General features: G+C 36.5%; 1 protein-coding gene across 6 annotated transcripts in view; it reads left to right on the top strand.

Moving 5' to 3' along the window:
* STRN (striatin) overlaps nt 1-17540 on the top strand; it is a 90737-nt gene extending 73197 nt beyond the window's left edge. For all 6 annotated transcript variants that reach the window (XM_042933254.1, XM_042933255.1, XM_042933256.1 and 3 more), the window contains 7 exons: nt 1634-1681; nt 2471-2592; nt 5671-5838; nt 7528-7668; nt 12303-12407; nt 14277-14363; nt 14475-17540. In XM_042933254.1, coding sequence (XP_042789188.1) covers nt 1634-1681; nt 2471-2592; nt 5671-5838; nt 7528-7668; nt 12303-12407; nt 14277-14363; nt 14475-14644 — 841 coding nt within the window. In that variant the 3' untranslated portion in view covers nt 14645-17540. The remainder of the gene's footprint in view (nt 1-1633; nt 1682-2470; nt 2593-5670; nt 5839-7527; nt 7669-12302; nt 12408-14276; nt 14364-14474) is intronic.
* Nucleotides 17541-19051: the final 1511 nt, after the last annotated feature.

Raw genomic sequence — 19051 nt, forward strand, 5'->3', positions numbered from 1 at the left:
CAGTATTTTAAAAGGTTGTCATATTTGTGGATTCCCTTGTCTATATTGAAGGTTTCTACTGTTGTTGTAAAGAGGTATAGGCATGTCATCATTCCCTAGCACAACCTTGCCATATTATTTATTAGGTTTGGACTTAATGATGTGGAAGGGAGGCTGATTGAGGGGTGAAGGACTGTTCTTTGGTATTGTCTTTTGGCCTTGACCTTTTAGGTACTTTCCATACCTACCAACATGTATAGACTGAAAGGCATTGTTATTCCTGTCACTTAACTGCTATTTCTTCCCTCAGCCCCTCGGTTCCTTTCTTAAGCATGAACAGACATGAGTTGTTATAATCTCTTTTATCAGTGACCAAGCTAGTCCAGGTCCCACTTGGTAGTGTACTTACTGGAGGTCGCTCCCCTGTGTCCTTGAATCAGATGGTCCAAACCTAGCATGTGCCAGTAATGGCCCTTCTCTGGTGTCAGGCACTTCTGTTATTGGAAGGAGAAATAAACATGAACTGGCAAAGATTATAGAAGTTTTACTACTGATAGAGGATATCTATTGCCAAGTTTAAAAGAGATCAGTGAACATTCCTGCTGTGAGTCCTACATAAACTTGATAAAATACTTGATTTATCAGTCTTCATCAACCAGTTCAACCAGATCTTGCTAAAACCAAGTGACTTCTCATAAGGATCAGGTATCTTCAGCAGAGAGTAATTATTTCTTTGTTATAAATCGTGCCTTTTGTCTTTTTAGTTCTCTGGCCACAATGGGTATCTCATTAGACCAAAGAATGTCAATGTCTCATATATTCTTGACTAAAACTTAGAAAAATATTGAAACAAGTTTCTTAGCTGGTGATAGCTTAGGAACAATATCTCCACATGTAAATAACAGTGACCTGTTTACCTTTGAGCATAAAATTTTGGAAATGCTTGAGGAGAGAATTATATAAAAAACTGTAATACAATATAAGAAATGGTAAGTAATTGACTTTACATCCAGTTTCCATTAACAGTCATGGCCAGTATTAGCGTAGAGTATCTATACATTCAGTGTTCTGATTAATGAATAAACTGATGACTTGGACACCTTTTACAAGTATCGAGGACAGATATCTTAACCTTTATGGAAATGCAAAGAAATTCAAGTGCCATGTGCTGAAATCCTGCTAATGCCTGGTTCTAGCCTAGTCTGTTTTACATGTAGACTTTTATTTAATCCTGTGAGTATTTGGTATTATCCTGATTTTTCAGTTTTGTTTTAAATATGTAGAGGAATCTGAAGTTCCAAAAGAATAAATAATTTGCCTGAAGTTAGCCACCTAATTGAATCCAGAAATTTATCTCCTCAAAGCCTATGATGCTCTTTGAGTGGGACTCTCTCTTCCTTTAGTCAAATAGACTATGATAATGCTGAGAACACTACAATCAGGTATTATTACTAAACTACTACTAAACAAGTGTTTCTTGAGGCCACAAAAATATGTGATTGATATCAGATAAGCTGTCTTAGGTGTCCTAGGTTGAGAATGGTATATTACCACAGTGTTGGTATTTCTAAAGGCAATTTTGTGGCATATATTCAGGGCTACTGTTTACTACTGAAACTTAGAGTGGTAAAAGTCCTCTCTCTCTTGGATTTAGGAGTACATCTCTTGATGTGGAGCCTATCTATACATTCAGGGCTCATAAGTAAGTATGTGCTTTTTCTTTGTTTTAAGTCAGCATCACTGTACATCAGCCTGATTAGAGTATTTTATTTTCTTTCCCTTAAATATTTGTGTTATATATTTTTTGTATTTAGTAGCTTTTTTCTTTTGTAAATGTAAAAGAAACTGGCAGATAATACAGTGTTAAAAACAAGTTTATCACTACCAGAGATCCTTGCTAAAATTAGATTTTATTTGGATAATGTTTAAATATGATATCTCTCTTGCTTAAAATAAGTTGATGCAGTAAGGGTTAAATATTATAAATCCTGACCTTTGTTTTCCTTAAAGATAATATAGATTAAAAAAACCCAAGAATTTTAAAATTATGAACACATATTGCATGCTGCTCATATTTCCACATAAGCTTAAGGGTTATACTTATTCACTTGATTTAACAGAGAGATTGGCATTTTTTATAGAAAGGGTCGGACAGTAAATACTTTTTCAGCTTTGTAGGCCATATATTTTCTGTTGTATATTTTTGTTTTTAGTTCAGTTTGTTTTACAACCCTTTAAAAAAAATGTAAAAACCATTTTTAGCTTGAGGACTGTACAAAAACAGACCACTGGCTGGATTTGGCCCACAGGCCATAGTTTGCCAACCTCTGGTTTAGCAGCAGAAGAGAGATGTGCGATGCTTCCATAGTATTTTTATTCATCGTAAAAAGCTGAAACATAGAAACCATATGAATAATTAAGCACTCTTATTTCTAACAAGTCCTATTATCAGATTGATTTGGGGGAATAGAAATTGCTTTTTATCTCCCAGAGGACCAGTGCTCTGTGTGGTGCTGAGCAGCAGTGGCGAGCAGTGCTACAGTGGGGGTGCCGACGGACTGATCCAAGGCTGGAATACCACCAACCCCAACGTCGATCCCTATGACTCCTACGGTAGGTGTTTCCCCCAGGATATGCAAGAATAACTTGTCTTCCTTTTACACATTTTACATAGCATATATAAGGATAAAATGAGATATGTTAATAAATTGGTAAAAGACAACAAAGTCTTTATATGGTTAAAAAGGACTCTTGTATTTAGGAATCAGTTTGATATATGATGTTAAAAGAAAAAAGAAACAAAATGGATTATTCCTGCAAAAAACAGTTCCCACCCTCCCAGAGTTTTGTTGATTGGAAATGGTGGCTATGACTGACCATCGTTTTCTTCATTTTGGGCATCTGTACATTACTTGAGACATTATTACACATTTCATTACTGTTCTTGACAAACAGCCTAAGGAAAATTAATGTTGGCATCATCTTCTTGATCAGTTACTGGAGTGTGTAGAGGGTAATGACTTTTAAGCTCCGTGACACCAAAATACTTGAAAGGCCTTAAAAATTAAGAAGTGCCTTTAGTCTTGGGAACAGTACTGTGAAACATAAATCCACATGATAATCTATCACTAGATTTTACCATAAATTCTTTTGCAAAAACTGTTTAGGAATTGACTCTTTTGGTTTCCTCTTATATTCTCAGATTTTAGAATGGTATGAAGTGTCATATTTGTCCTAAAACCATATTTTCCTCTTCACTTTAGATTAATTTTACCACCAAACCTAAGTAAAGATAAATTCGATAAACAAAAAATTTTCCCAACATATATTTAATAAACATTTAACATGTATTTTGTGAAAGGTAAACCCCCTCTCTCTCCCCAGGTCTCTTACAAATTGATCTGTTCCATATTTTTCCTTACTTCCTTTATCTCTCTATTAGAGGATCAGTTGTTCTGTCCCAAGGCAACCAGCCCTTCTCCTTTGGCTCTTGACCTCATTCTCTCTTGTTTCTTTTGAGACTGCACTTGATTCGTTCTTGCTGTCTCTCTTGCTCTCATCTTAAGCCTTGCCCTCTTTTCTCTCTTTCCACCCCCTCCACATATAAGTAAATCCAGGTAGCTCCTCTCCTGGGCAAGGGGAAGCCTTTTCTTGACTCCATTTCCCTCCCTGGCTTCTGTTTAGTCTCTGTTTCCCTCATCATCTGTGTGTGTGTGTCTCTTTGGTGGTTGTGACTAGAATACACAATTTGGAGTTACTAATTCCATGTCCTTTCCCCGGGCATCATCCCTCTGCATTCTGTCTTCTGGTCATTCCCCTTAAAGATACCAAGATTATCAGTGACTGTCTGATTGGCTGATCCAAGGGGTATTTTCCAGTCCTTGTTTCTCTAGACGTATTGGCTATCTGAAACTGTAGAACATTCCATCCTTGTTGAAATTTGTCCACTATTGGCTTCTGTGACAATTTGTTTCCTATCCTTCATAAACTTTTATTTTTCTCACCTTAGATACTGGCATTTATCAAGGCCCACACCCTATTCATTCCTTGTTTTGTATGCATATTCTTTGGTAGACTGAATCCACCTCTACGGTTTTATATGCTGTTGACTCATAAATATCTTCTGTAAGCCTCAGACTGCCTACAGAACATTTCAAAGTCACCATCTCATTGTCCATAAATCCCTGCAAGTGCTGTGTTTCTTCTCCCATATATTCTTTATGAGACGGTGGCACCACCACAGTTGCCCAAGCTAGAAACCTAACAGTTATCCTTGTTGCCTTGTTCTGTTTGCTATCTGTACCTTATTAATTTCCTAGTAATTAATATTTACCTAATATTAATTACCTAAATATTCCTTGAATATAGCCCTTCTGCTTTGCCCCCTTTCCCACTGCCCTCCCCAAGTGTTCATCATCACCCCCCCCAGACTGCTGGAACAGTCCCCTTGCCGTCATCTGGATTCTGTCCAGTCTGTCTTCTGCACTACAGTGAAGGCTACCTTATTAAATACCTACTTCACCCTACTGCTCCTGGAAAACCCCGTAGTGGTTCATTTTGCTTTCAGAATAACTCCCAACTACCTTGATATGCTGTAGAAATCCCACCTTAAAGTAGCCACTCTCCTCTCATCTTTCTGTCTCCGACTTCACACTTCAGTGGTGCTGAATTGCTTGTAAATTTCCTCACATGTCGTGCTTTCCTTCCTTTGTGATTTTGCAGGTGCCGCCTCCTTTGCCAGCAGTGGCTTCCCTCTAGTTTTGACTGGCCAGCCCCCATATACTCTAGGTGTCATTCTCTCCAGGAAGCTTTCACTCAACCCTGTTACTCTCCATGGTTACGATGTCAGTCACTGTTACTGTACTTATCACAACATCTTTTGAGACCAGGATAGCACTGTGTCTTAATTATCTGTGTGGCCCCAGCATCTAGCATAGTGCCTAACACACCGTGTCTTCAATAAATATTTTATGATATGACAGAGAGTAGAGGACAGATAACATTGACATTTTAAACTTAACATGTGTGAGCCATCTTGAAAGTACTGCTTCATAGAGTCACTGTGAGGATTGATAATTACAGTTTCCAGTTTGACTTTTGTCACGAAACCGTGCTAAGTGAGCCTCCTTCCCTTCATGCACATCATTCACATGTCGGTTAGTGCTGTTAGAGGGGAATACCTGTAGGTCTCAGTTCATGTCCACCGTGAATTCCAGGGACCTGTTGCTCCCAGGAATAACTGCCATTCGTAGTGCGGAGGTACAGGAGGCTGGTCTGAAGAAGCGTGTCGAAAGTGCTGACAGAGCTCAACGAGGAAAGGATCTCTGTTCATTTCCTCGAGGAATAGTTGTGACTTCTCTGAACACAGATTAAATTCAAATGATGTGTGTTAACGTGCTTTTTAAAAAATCTAGACAAATGGAAAGAAGGGAAGGAGAAGGAAATACCTGATTTTTTTAAGGAGAGAAATATGTACTTTAAAATTTTAATTTATAAGTCCTAGACTCTGCATGTGCGTATTTCCAAGCCTGTTTTTAGTTACTGCAACATTTCAGAAGAATAATAGAAACTAGGAAGCATATTTTGTGCTGTTACTAGACGCTTTTGTTTGTATTTCCTTTCTCTGGAATCTGAGTTACCTTTATGATTTGTTTTTTTCTCCTGATTTTGCATTCTTGCTATTTTGTGTAGATCCTTCTGTTTTAAGGGGCCCTCTGCTGGGCCACACCGATGCTGTCTGGGGCTTGGCTTACAGTGCTGCCCATCAGCGCCTGTTGTCCTGTTCAGCAGATGGCACTCTCCGATTATGGAATACAGCCGAGGCTGCTCCAGCCCTAAGTGTATTTAATGATAATCAAGGTATATGCTTTTTTTTTTTTTTTACCATTCAACTGAATCTTTTATAAAGTGTCTAATTCTAACAACAAGCAAATAAATAAGTAAACGATTCTATAAACTCTTAGAGTTTAAATTTAATTTGAAGGGTTTTTTTTTTTTTAAAGTAATGAAAGCATATTTGTTTGAATTTCCAACTTATGATTTTTAAAAGCATAGTATTCAGTGAAAGAACACACATTAAAAATTTTTTTAAATCAAAATATAACATCTACAGTAAAAATGGATATTGAAGATATGTCTTACTGGGTTTGACAAATATATAACTCTTATACCTCTCAAGATCTAGAACCTTTCCTTCACCTCTTCAAAGTGTCTTTGGGTCCTTCCCAGCCCCTCTTCCCATTTCCAACCAGCGGTGTGATTTCTTTCATTACAAATAAGTTTTATCTGTTCTAAAATTTCATAGAAGTGAAATCATATAATATGTACTCTTTTTGTATCTGGCTTTTTACTCTCTAATGTTTTTGTGATTCATCCATGTTCTACATATCAACTTATTTATTTTTATATTTAATAGTATTTCATTAAACCAGTGTGTTTATTTATTTACCTTTTGATGGACATGTGGGTTGTTTCCAGTTTTTGAGTATTATGAACAAAACTACTATGAACATTTATTTTTTATTTATTTATTTATGTATTGAGCTAGTAAAGAGCTAGAAGTAGAATTGCTGGGAGTTAGAAGTGGTTTTGTGTGTTCAACTTTATGTGAAATTGCCAAACTTATCCAGAGTGGTTGTGCCATGTTATACCACTGACAGCATGTATGAGAATTCCAGCTGCGCTTCATTCTTAATTAATTAGCATTTGGTGTTATCAGTTCATTTAGTTTTAGACACTCTGGCGGGTGTGTAGCAGTGTTTCATTGTGGTTTTAATTTGCATCGCTTTGGTGGCTAATTATTGTGACCACTTTTGTGTGTGTGTGTGCTTATTAGCTATTAACGTATCTTCTTCTATAATATACAGATTTTTTAACTGCTTGCTTGCTTTAGATTTTGAACCATATAAAAAAATCAGATTATATTCATGTATATGTATACATGCTATGTATACATATCATTCTATTCTTTTATGTTTGTAAGCACACTATAAGTTTAACCAAGTTTTATCCTATTCTAGATGATAAATAAAGTACCTTCTTTATTCTTGAGCTGTTTTAACTTGTGTCTGGGTTTTGATGAGTTGCCTGCATTTGATATTTGCATGACTCTACCAGTAAATAATAATTTGAAATTTTATTTTTTTAATTCCGTATTTCGATGAGTTAGAATTCCTCATAAGAGATGGTCTCTTAAAGAATTCCCACAATGCCACTCTAAGCCTCAGGTAAAAGTGGAAGCAACAAAACTTGTAGTCCAGAAATGTTTTCCATTTGTTTTCTGAGTAAAGGCCTGCATTCTGTGAATATATTAGCTGAGTAACAGGTAGAAGACTTGCTGAACAGGTAAAGATAATAAAATAGGCTAGGGCTAACAGTAACAAAAGAAATAATCTCTATTGAATGGTTAATGAGCTAATTTTTATTCTAATGTTGAGCCTTCTTTACTTCTTAAGGAAATCTTATGACTATTTGTTTTGCTATATTATAAGGACATTTTCAACTAGACCCTCTGATCGCCATTCTCTGAATATGTTCTGACTCTCTTAGAATTGGGAATCCCTGCGTCTGTGGATCTAGTGAGCAGTGACCCGAGCCATATGGTAGCATCGTTCAGCAAAGGATATACAAGCATCTTTAACATGGAAACGCAACAGCGCATTCTCACTTTAGAATCCAACCTAGATACAAGTATGTATACCAATTTTAAGTAGTCTTTGTTTGGGTCAAATTTTTAAACTTTCTCAAAATTATAATTACTAGCGTCAACTACAAAAAAAACCTGTTATTATAAAGAGTTCTGCCTTTTAAATCACAGAACACAGTTACTTGGATAAAATGATTTACAATTGATTTTAAGACTTTAAATTTATGCACATTTGTAACTATACTATTTGGAATAGCATTTGAGCTATTCCAAAGAGGAGTCAAGTCACATCCCCAAAGGCAAAGGAATTAAAAGCAAAAATGAACTGTTGGGACCTCATGAAGATAAAAAGCTTCTGCACTGCAAAGGAAACAATCAACAAAACTAAAAGGCAACCGACAGGATGGCAAAAGATATTTGCAAATGACATACTGGACAAAGGGCTAGTATCCAAAATCTATAAAGAACTCACGAAACTCCACACCTGAAAAACAAATAATCCAGTGAAGAAATGGGCAGAAACATGAATAGACACTTCTCTAAAGAAGACATCCAGATGGCCAACAGGCACATGAAAAGATGCTCATCAGGGAAATACAAATCAAAACCACACTCAGATATCACCTCACGCCAGTCAGAGTGGCCAAAATGAACAAATCAGGAGACTATAGATGCTGGAGAGGATGTGGAGAAATGGGAACCCTCTTGCACTGTTGGTGGGAATGCAAACTAGTGCAGCCGCTCTGGAAAACAGTGTGGAGGTTCCTCAAAAAATTAAAAATAGACCTACCCTATGACCCAGCAATAGCACTGCTAGGAATTTACCCAAGGGATACAGGAGTACTGATGCATAGGGGCACTTGTACCCCAATGTTTATAGCAGCACTCTCAACAATAGCCAAATTGTGGGAAAAGCCTAAATTTCCATCAACTGATGAATGGATAAAGAAATTGTGGTTTATATACACAATGGAGTACTACATGGCAATGAGAAAGAACGAAATATGGCCCTTTGTAGCAACGTGGATGGAACTGGAGAGTGCTAAGTGAAATGAGCCATACAGAGAAAGACAGATACCGTATGTTTTCACTCTTATGTGGATCCTGAGAAACTTAACAGAAGACCAAAGGGGGAGGGGAGGAAGAAAAAAAAGGTTAGAGGGGGAGGGAGCCAAAACATAAGAGACTCTTAAAAACTGAGAATAAACTGAGGGTTGATGGGGGGGTGGAAGGGCAGGGAGGGATGAGCACTGGGTGTTGTATGGTAACCAATTTGATAATAAATTTCATATTAAAAAAAAATATGGGGGGGGCGCCTCGGTGGCTTGGTCGGTTAAGCATCCGACTTCGGCTCAGGTCATGATCTCACGGTCCATGAGTTCGAGCCCCGCGTCGGGCTCTGTGCTGACAGCTCAGAGCCTGGAGCCTGTTTCAGATTCTGTGTCTCCCTCTCTCTCTGCTCCTCCCCTGTTCATGCTCTGTCTCTCTCTGTCTCAAAATAAATAAACGTTAAAAAAAAAAAAAAATTAAAAAAAAATATGGGGATAAAAAAACAAAGAGGAGTCAAGTTTTATACCAAATGATTAGTTTTCAATTCTGTTTGAAGAAAGTAATATTTATTCTGAATATAAAATAAATCTGTTTTTCATTTCTCATAATTTCATTTTTTAAATCAATTTAGTTTTGTATTAATAATATTTGACACAGCTCACTACTGATTAGACTGTAAATCAAGTTGTGTCTCTTAAAATCTCAAATATGAAGCTTCTCATTGGATACAGAAAGTCAGGAAATAATTTCTCAGATTGTGAAAAAGATACTATAGAATCTTTTTGATTTTTGGCTTTTTAACCATTGCTTTCTGTCTTTAGGCTTAATCCAGACAATTACATTTTAGGTTGCAGTTGACAAAGGAAGCTGTGTACATATATATTGTTGTTTTAATCTGAGAACTAGCTTTAAAAATAATTACCATGGTGTGTTTGTGTGTGTGTATGTGTGTGTGTGTGTGTGTGTGTGTGTGTGTGTGTGTGTGTCTGTCTGTCTGTCTGTCTCTCCCTCTCCCTCTCCCTCTCCCTCCCTCCCTCCCCCCACTCTTTTCCTTGCAAAAATTTCCTTCATTCCATTTTGGCTTTCTTCATTTTCTCTTCCCAATCTGTTGGCCTTTGTTTTTTTCTGAGGTCTTAGGAGAATTGTTTGGGGAAATACACACGAATAGAGTTTTGAACTATTTGGATGTAAAAGAGAGGGGTGAAAAAACAAAAACTGATATTATGGAATAAGAAAAGGAGAAACTTTTTTTCTCAAGAAATAATAGGTTTTAGACTCTCAATAAATTTAAAATCAATTTAAACATATGACTTAAAGCTACAGTAGTAAAATACAGATAACAATATGAAACTAAGAAGAATGTGAACATTTTTGGAATGTAGTCAATTCTTAGAATGTCCTGAGTGGTAAATACTGACTTTAATGACTGCTACAAATTAATAAGATGTCAAGTCTGGTGGATGAGATGGATGAACTAAACTCGGCAATCCCAATTTTCTCTTTAAGTGTGTGACAATAAAGTCATGTGACTTTTTGCCTGATACTAGAAACATTTTCTGAAGAAAACTGCCAAAAATGTTTTGAACAAAGGCAACATTATTGGAATAAGTGATAATTACTTTGAGTTATAATAATAATATGTCCTGACATTTTCTTTTTTAAATATATCCTTTTTTTTTTTTTAAATGTTTATTTACTTTTGAGAGAGAGCGAGTGAGTGTGAGAACACAGGCAGGGGAGGGGCAGAGAGAGATGAGAGAGAGACACACACAGAATCCGAAGCAGGCTCCAGGCTCTGAGCTGTCAGCACAAATCCCGACATGGGGCTCGAATCCACGAACCGCAAGATCATGACCTGAGCCTAAGTCGGACGCTTAACTGACTGAGCCACCCCAGGCGTCCCTGTCCTGACATTTCCTAAATTATCAGTTTGATTACTTTAGAGTTGTATAAATTATCAGTTTTATTACTTCAGAGCTGTACTTTTATTCTTTTCTACTGTGACTACCCCTGCTTATTTATTTTTTTTACTACATTGTTCTTTTCTGTAATTTAGCAGATTTTTAAAAAATTAAAGTTCAGACCAAAAACATGTTTCAAGGTAAAAGTAAATTTCTTATAGAATTAAAAAGGATGGAGGTTTTTGTTTTAAAAATCAGAATAGACTCACTTTCTGTTCATTAATGTCAATTATGGTGATTTGTGATAAAGTCAAAGGTATTTGAAGCAGGTAATTGAGGTCTTGTCAGTCCAGTGAAAAGTAAGCCATTTCTACATTACAAGCTGAATACAAATACTTGCAGGAGTTTTTTAGATTCATTGTTCAATTTATTCCTAGTGTTCTTTGCATTTTGCTTACATGTCTGATTTACCATTAAGTGGAGAAACTTCCTTAAAAGTATTACTAAGTAAAAAACTCTTTTGCTTCCTTCCATCATTTGATTTCTATCATAATTATTTTCTAGATCTCAGCATAATTGAAGCTATTCTCAGAAACCTCTCTCTCAGAATACATGGGATATTTTACTTAAAGTATTTCTTTTCTTTTGTTACTCTCCTGCTAGATCCTACAGAGGATAATGCTCAGTGGTATGTTATCTCTGGAGGAAAGAAAAAAAAAAAAACAACTACAGGCTGAGCTTTGAAACTAAAGTCTTTGTTAAGGACCATTTAAATTGAGTATAACTGAGCTTACTCCACGTGGTCAAGTGACTTTGTTTTATTCTTAGATAACAGGCCATTAGTACTGGAAAAAGATTACCTTCAGTTTTTAAGATGTCATATTTTTAGGGACCACAAGAAAATCCAACAGAGTACCCTAATATTACCATTATTTTTATCTATATTTAGCTATATTTTCTATTATGTGAATGTAAATTCATAATAATTTTACTAAGATTTAAAAAAGTTTAACTCTTTTTGAAATAATTTTAAATATGCAGAGTTTCAAAAATAGTACAAGAACTAGTTACATTTCACACGGATTCATCAGTTTCTACCATGAAACAGTTCATGTATTGTGATACAGGCCTAATGACATGTGGCCTGCTTCTCTCATTGTGCGTATAATTGAAATTCTTTGAAAGTTACTGTATAGGGCACAAAAAATAGTGTTAGGATGCTGACTATTTGAAGATTCCAAACACAGTAGACTGTCAAATGATAACCATTTCTATTATGATGAGAAAGAGAAGATTATACATTTCAGAAGCTCTCTTTGTCATATTTGTCTTCAGATGATAACCATGTGATAAAGAATATCTAGAAAGAGTGGAGATTTAAATTTGGTTATCATCTACTTGTAAGTAACGATGGAACTTTATTAAAGCTGCAGAATATCATAGATCATCAGAGAATGAGAAATGTCTGTGGCCCCACGCTCAGCGCTAGGTGGCACCCATTGATGGCAGGTGGTGGAAAGAAAATTCTCATTTGTAAGTACCTCTACATTTGTCAGTATGGTATTGTTCAGGCACTTCTTTCCTAACATTGATGTTGAGAATACAGTCACAGAATAAATTAACTAAAGACAAATTAAAGTAACAAAGTCTCAGGTGAGCATTCAGTCCTCTTATATGAAGAAATAGTAGCGTTAACTTTGTTGCTCTTTTTTTTTTCTTTTTCGCAGCCACCTCTTCGTGTCAAATAAATAGAGTCATCAGCCATCCTACTCTTCCCATCAGCATCACTGCTCATGAAGACAGGCACATCAAATTCTATGATAACAACACAGGTAAGTGTTTATTACAGAGTGATCAGTGTTAAAACAAAATAAATAAATAAAACCCACTGTAAGTAGGCTGACTTGGGTGTCTGTGAGTGGCTATATAGTCTAGGAATAAGCATGGAAACAAATACTCTTCCAGCTCAGTTTCTGTTCATTCTGTCCAAATCTGCTAAGAACTAGTCTTCATGATAGCATATAAAATCATCTTAGGTTATTTAAGTCATTTACTTAATGTTTTATTTATTTTTGAGAGACAGAGTACAAACGGGGGAGGGGCAGAGAGAGAGGGAGACACAGAATCCAAAGAAGGCTCCAGGCTCTGAGCTGTCAGCACAGAGCCCGATGTAGGGCTTGAACCCACGAACAGTGAGATTCACGACCTGAGCCAAAGTTGGATGCTTAACCAACTGAGCCATCCAGGCGCCCCTCATCTTAGTTTATTTAATAATAAGTAGATACTATGTTTTGGCCCTAGCACCAAGTGATAACCAAGGTTATCACTAGGGACACAACTGAAAAGGTCATTCAAATACCAATAAAATTGATCTCTTGCTGTGAATATGTTGGGGAAAAGTAGAAACATGTTAGAAGTAAGAGGCATATGATCATTATATTTTGTTTAAAATTGTTCAAGTTTGGGGTGCCTGGGTGGCTCAGTCAGTTAAGCATCTGACTCTTGATTTCAGCTCTGGTCATGATTTCACAGTTCTTGAGTTTGAACCTCGGTTCATGAGTTTGAGCCCCATGTCAGGCTCCACACTGACACTGCGGAGCCTGCTTGGGATCCTCACTCTCTCCCTCCCTCCCTCTCTCTCTCTCTTTCTCTCTGCCCCTCCCCAGCTCACAGTTTCTCTGTAAATAAATAAACTTTAAAATTGTCCAATGTTGGAGAGCCTTAGTGTTGGAGATAGAAACCCCTAAGTCATTTGTTTTTTTGATTCAGTTTTCCATAGACTACTCTTTTCTGTATTATAATATTGACTATCTGGTCCTGATTGATTTGAATTACTATATGTAAGGTGGGGAGGATATGTGGGCTTTCCCATTTTTTATTAGCTTTCATTCACTAGTCAGAAGGAAATTCCTGAAGAGCTGTGTTCGGAGGAAAACACTCCATATTGGCAGCCATATTTACCTGAGTATCTGCTATTAGCTTTGTAGATATATTAACTTTTGCTGACTTTGCTTAGCTGTGAGTAATGAGTAGTTTAATATTTTAATCCCTTTCTGTATGTTGTTTCCACCAGTATTGTGGCCAGGTTTTCCCTCCGTTCCTTTGTCTTTCCGTCTCTTCTGTTCTCACAACCCATATAATTTGCCTGTAGCTAAAGGATGCGAAGTAGGTGATTCATGTCTTAGTCTTAGTTAATGAACATGGCTTAAGGGAATATTTGTGTATAAATGACTGACTTTTATATTGCTATTTGAAAGACAGAAGTATAGGGGCGCCTGGGTGGCTCAGTCGGTTAAGCAGCGGACTTCGGCTCAGGTCATGATCTCGCGGTCCGTGAGTTCGAGCCCCGCATCCGGCTCTGTGCTGACAGCTCAGAGCCTGGAGCCCGCTTCAGATTCTGTGTCTCCCTCTCTCTGACCCTCCCCCGTTCATGCTTTGTCTCTCTCTGTCTCAAAAATAAACGTTTAAAAAAAAAAATTAAAAAAAAAAAAGAAGTATAATCTGAAATTTAAGCTTTTGTTTCTCATTACCATGGCTAGAGCAGGAGGGAGACACATTGTTTTAGCTGTGATGGAAAAAGCTATTGACGCGGTAAGTACACAGAGAGGGGTGACTGGAGAAATCAGTGTAACATGGTAACTGGTGTATGTTCAGGATGAGGAAAGCTGTTAATAAAGAGTAACAATCTCTTTTTCCCAAAGGCAAACTCATCCACTCCATGGTAGCCCATCTAGAAGCTGTTACAAGTTTAGCAGTTGATCCCAATGGCCTGTACTTGATGTCTGGGAGTAAGTACATCAACTATGGATTATTTATTTATCCTATTTTCATGTTAATGTAATTTTTCCTTTCAATTTCTTTTTCTTTTCTTCTTTTTTTTTTCTTTTCTTTTGATACAGGTCATGACTGTTCAATACGTTTATGGAACCTAGAAAGTAAGACGTGTATCCAAGAGTTTACAGCTCATCGGAAAAAGTTTGAAGAATCAATTCACGATGTAGCTTTCCACCCATCCAAATGCTATATAGCCAGTGCTGGGGCTGATGCACTGGCCAAAGTCTTTGTATGACACAATGCATCATCTTCACCTTCTAGCTCTTTATAAATAATCAACTGCACAAAAGAGATACAGAAGACCAGGGCAAGAATCAACCTGTCCTGCCCTTTTGTTCTGCCGAAGGAGCACAGAGAACATTTGTTAAAGTATAGTTTTGCAATTCGTATACTGTTTTCTAAAACTAAGGTTTGTTCTGGTTGCTGCAAGCTCAGCTGAATCTGTGAGCCTGAAAACTGTTTCAAAATTTCCCCCAATAGGAGCTATTATTTCTGAGGTTGTTCTAATTCGCTAGGCAGGCCTGAGCGAACATAGGTTTAGCCTGTCCCTATTGAGTAAATAGGGCATGCTATAAGGGATAATTAAAAAACTTGATGACTGGGAATGATAGAGGAAGAACAGAAATTTAGACCCAGTTCTCCCCTGAGAAATCTTGTTAACCACATTAGGTAGTCAAAACAGTAATCTTTACCATATCTGCTGTACTAACCCCGATGTGCATAATGAGCAGGCAGTGTTCAAATGAGTTTTTAATTTAGCTCTCCTTTCATCTGTGCACATAAAAGCACCTGGCAAAGCATTTTACCATTAGGGGGAAAAAAAATGCAATAATATGTTAAATATATTATTATTCAAAAATGCTAAACAAATATTTAGTTTGTAAGCAGATTTCTATATTGTATTACCTTTTTGAAAATAGATTTGGTACCATTGTAAAGTTAAGCTGTCAAAAACAGTCACCATTATCAATAGTCAGTAGAGTCTGCTTTTACTAAAGAATTTAACTTATTCAGGTTCAAGATTCTGTTTATTTTTAAGGGCAAGCAGGGCATATCTTGATAATTTCTATTAATTTTAAAATTCACTTTATTCATGTGATATTTCTAGTACCAGAGTGGTTATCTCATATTGATGAAATCTTACCTTTTAGTGGTTGAAAAGACGGAAGTTATCTGTGAGTACTTGTTTTTCAAAATCCACATAACCATGCTTCGGATGACCTCTTGCTTTTTCTTTGTCTCTCATATTCAAATTATCTGACACCTACCAAAAACAGTTTATAATTATGTTTTGACAGCCCAAAGGGTATGGTTAATGTCAGGCAGCTGCTTTTGCAGTACTAAATAAAGCACCTGGTTTGTGCCCCAGAAGTCTTCCATTAATCTATCCAAGAAGAAGAGCCCACTGGAAATCTGGATGGAAGAGTTCAGTGCATCCCTTGGTTAAAGAGTTTTCTCTTTCCCTTCCCCTACCCCTCCATTCTTTAATTGGAGTACACAGCGTGTTTTAATAGGCAGTGTGTCAGTATTGTTTCTGTGGAAAACTGTCATAAAGGACCAGGGTTCCTTGAGCTCACCTAGGTTCCTTGAGCTCACCTAGCCTGTGACCCACATGTGGCCAGCTCTTAAGATTCCCATGACCCCACTCTTTGGACCTAGTGTCTTCACATTCTTTTGTTTGCCCCAAATGTCAGAGACCAGTGTAGAAATTAGGAATAAATTATTAATGCCCAACTTTTCAGCAAAATGTATATATAGTAGTTTTCATACATAAAATCCATATCCATAAATGTTTTAATCTTTTAATATAATTCCTACATTCCTCTCCCAACATATTCCATTGTCGTAACAATGACACTTCTGATGATATGTATATTTACTCTGAAAAAGTATTCTGGTGGTGATATGGATAGTAATTGACAATTTTTCTTTAAAATTTCTGCTTTTCTGCCTCTAGAGTTTTGCAGCATACAAGCTAGATTTGCCTGATTGATAGACAGATATACTTTAATATTTTGACACAGCTACCTTGTCATTTCATCTGTGCTTTGGTTCACAGTGGGCTCAAGGGACTCCTTTCTATAATCGAATGAATTGACCTGGACTTGAACTCCCAGGTGAATGTTTATATTCCCATGCAGATATAGAAGTCCACATTGTGTTTGGTTCATTCCTCTTTTTGGTTCTTCAGTGAGTAAAAAAAAATGGTGTTGCTAACCTAACATTTATATAAGTATACTGGAAAATCCAGTCGGGTGCCCTTACTTGGCATGTTTAGGATGGACTAAGCTATTGTTTTACCACTTACTGCTTAAATTACCTCGCAAGGTCTCCAGTGCCTGCTTTACTTACATCACTGAAATTCTCAAAACCAAGAAAGTCTCTTCCCTTACGTTTTATACCTCCTGGTTGAAATTTCTCTCTTCGTGAGTGGAAAATGACCATGAGATAGGTAAACTGTGGTGCAGATGATGGAGCTTTGAAAGTTCTTTAGCCAGCCAGTGCCGGGCCATTGGAGACCCTAGACAGAAACAGATTCCTCTCCACTAGCACTGTGTAGATCACAGCCTAGAAATGAGCCAAAGCTGTCTTCCAGCCAGAGAGAAGCATAGACATGTATCTGCTTTCCCCGCCAGCCTATCAGAAATTGAATCCCCCAAATGAACAAATTCAAGATTCACACAGTCATTGAAATGCTTTCATAGTGCTTGGTTTGTAAATATTTTGGGTGAAATGTATTGGGAGAGTATGAAAATCAGCAGGAGACATGGTCCCTGCCTTATTTTCATATGCTATGAATACATCTCTGGGACTTGCAGCACCCTTCTCAAAACCCAGATGTCATATGGAGCTCATTTGCTACTCGAACCCTAGACAGGTATTTAACATAAGTGATATAATGACCTTCAGTATTTTTCTATTGAACAAGTTTAGCGATTTTTGCCATTAAACAGATAATTAGTTATGCAAAGTATTTAGCTTTTATAATCATTTTAGTTATGACTAAAAGGGGGGAAATTATGCTGCATCACTGATAATGAACTTTGTGAAAAATTTTTGTTTATCTGACTTTCATTCCTTCAGTATTCTTGCTATAAATTTCTTTTGGAGATAATGATAAAGATTTATTTGAAAATGTCTAAAATGTATGTATATTTTATAAATATATATTATATATATTGTAGGAATATATATAATATATATAGACTATATATATTATATATATATATTATATATATATATATATATAAACCATAGGTGCATTTTACTGTTTTGTATTTTCATTCTTAGAGGTCGTGTACACCACAGGTAATGATGAGTATGATGAGTGTTGTGCTGTTTGCTTTTGCAGTATAATATATAGTTCTAAATGTTTCAATTACTGTATATACTATATTCATTATAGGCTAGCATGCTTGTTTTAAAGACTGTCATTCTAGTTTATTAAAATCTGAATGTAAGAAAACCTGGCTATTCAAATGTGAATTGAAAAATATTCCATTCTCAGTACTGAACTATTTCCATTGAACATTCAGGATTTTTTTTAACAAAACAGATATCATCAAGAAGGCAATAGCTAGAGAATGAGAGGTGCCTTTAAAATAAAATACAAATGCAGCCTTACAGTGAGGATGAGGATTGAGCTGGGGTGGGGTGGGGGGCTATGGCAGAGAGAGATTGAGAGACAGAGAGAGAGTGAATGTGTGCGCGCGCGTGTGCGTGTGTGTTTGCCAGTCTGTGAAGATCCTGATTTGTGACCATCAATGTCTTTTCAGTGTATCTGCTCAACTTCTAGGATTTCAAGGGACATTTCATGCACTGTCTTCGTGCTCTTCTGAGCACCACATGTACTTTCCAAGGATTTTGAATGTGAATTCCTAGAAATTTCAGTAGACAGGAAAATAACTATTCTTCATGATAGTTAAGTTCAGGTAAAAGGAGAAATTATTGATTCACCAAAATTATGGGATCTTCTAATGTTGGCTAGGTAATTTTTTAAAAACGTAATTTTTAAAGGCTTACTTTTTTAGTACTTCATATATTTCCCTCTTACACAAGAGCATGCCATGAAATTCTTCTGTGATGAAGATCCAACTAGTAAAAATTATTTTTAGATTAAACACCTGAACTAGTTAAAATACCACCTAAGAATAGTGTTTAAATGGCATCTTTCATATCTACCTCGTTGTCATTGCTGCCATTTTAATGAAAGCAAACCTTTATGACATCAGAAATGACTGGATGCAATTTCTCTGTTGGTGCTTTTCTCAGGCTTTGTCATTTAAGTTATATTGAACTAAGATGTCACAAATCAGATTGAAAGACTCAGAGTTTTGGTTTTCTTTTGAAAGAACTGCTTAAAATTTATCATCAGTGTTGATAGTGAGTGGATATAGTTCAACTCTGGTTAGTATACGTCTGTGATATTTTCAACCAAGAGCCAAACTGTTACTGAATTTACATGGAAAAAGAGCTCTAAGTACAGTTTTCTTCAGCTTACTTTATTCTTTGAAAGCTATTTCAAGGCTATTAAGTACATAATCATTAATTTTATGTACTCAGAAGTTGCCTTTGTTACTGTTACTTGTCTAGTTATTTATATAATTGCAGTACTTTATGTGTTTGACACTGGGATTCAGGT

The sequence above is a fragment of the Panthera leo genome, chromosome A3, assembly GCF_018350215.1.
Source record: "Panthera leo isolate Ple1 chromosome A3, P.leo_Ple1_pat1.1, whole genome shotgun sequence".
NCBI classification, from domain to species: Eukaryota; Metazoa; Chordata; class Mammalia; order Carnivora; family Felidae; genus Panthera; species Panthera leo.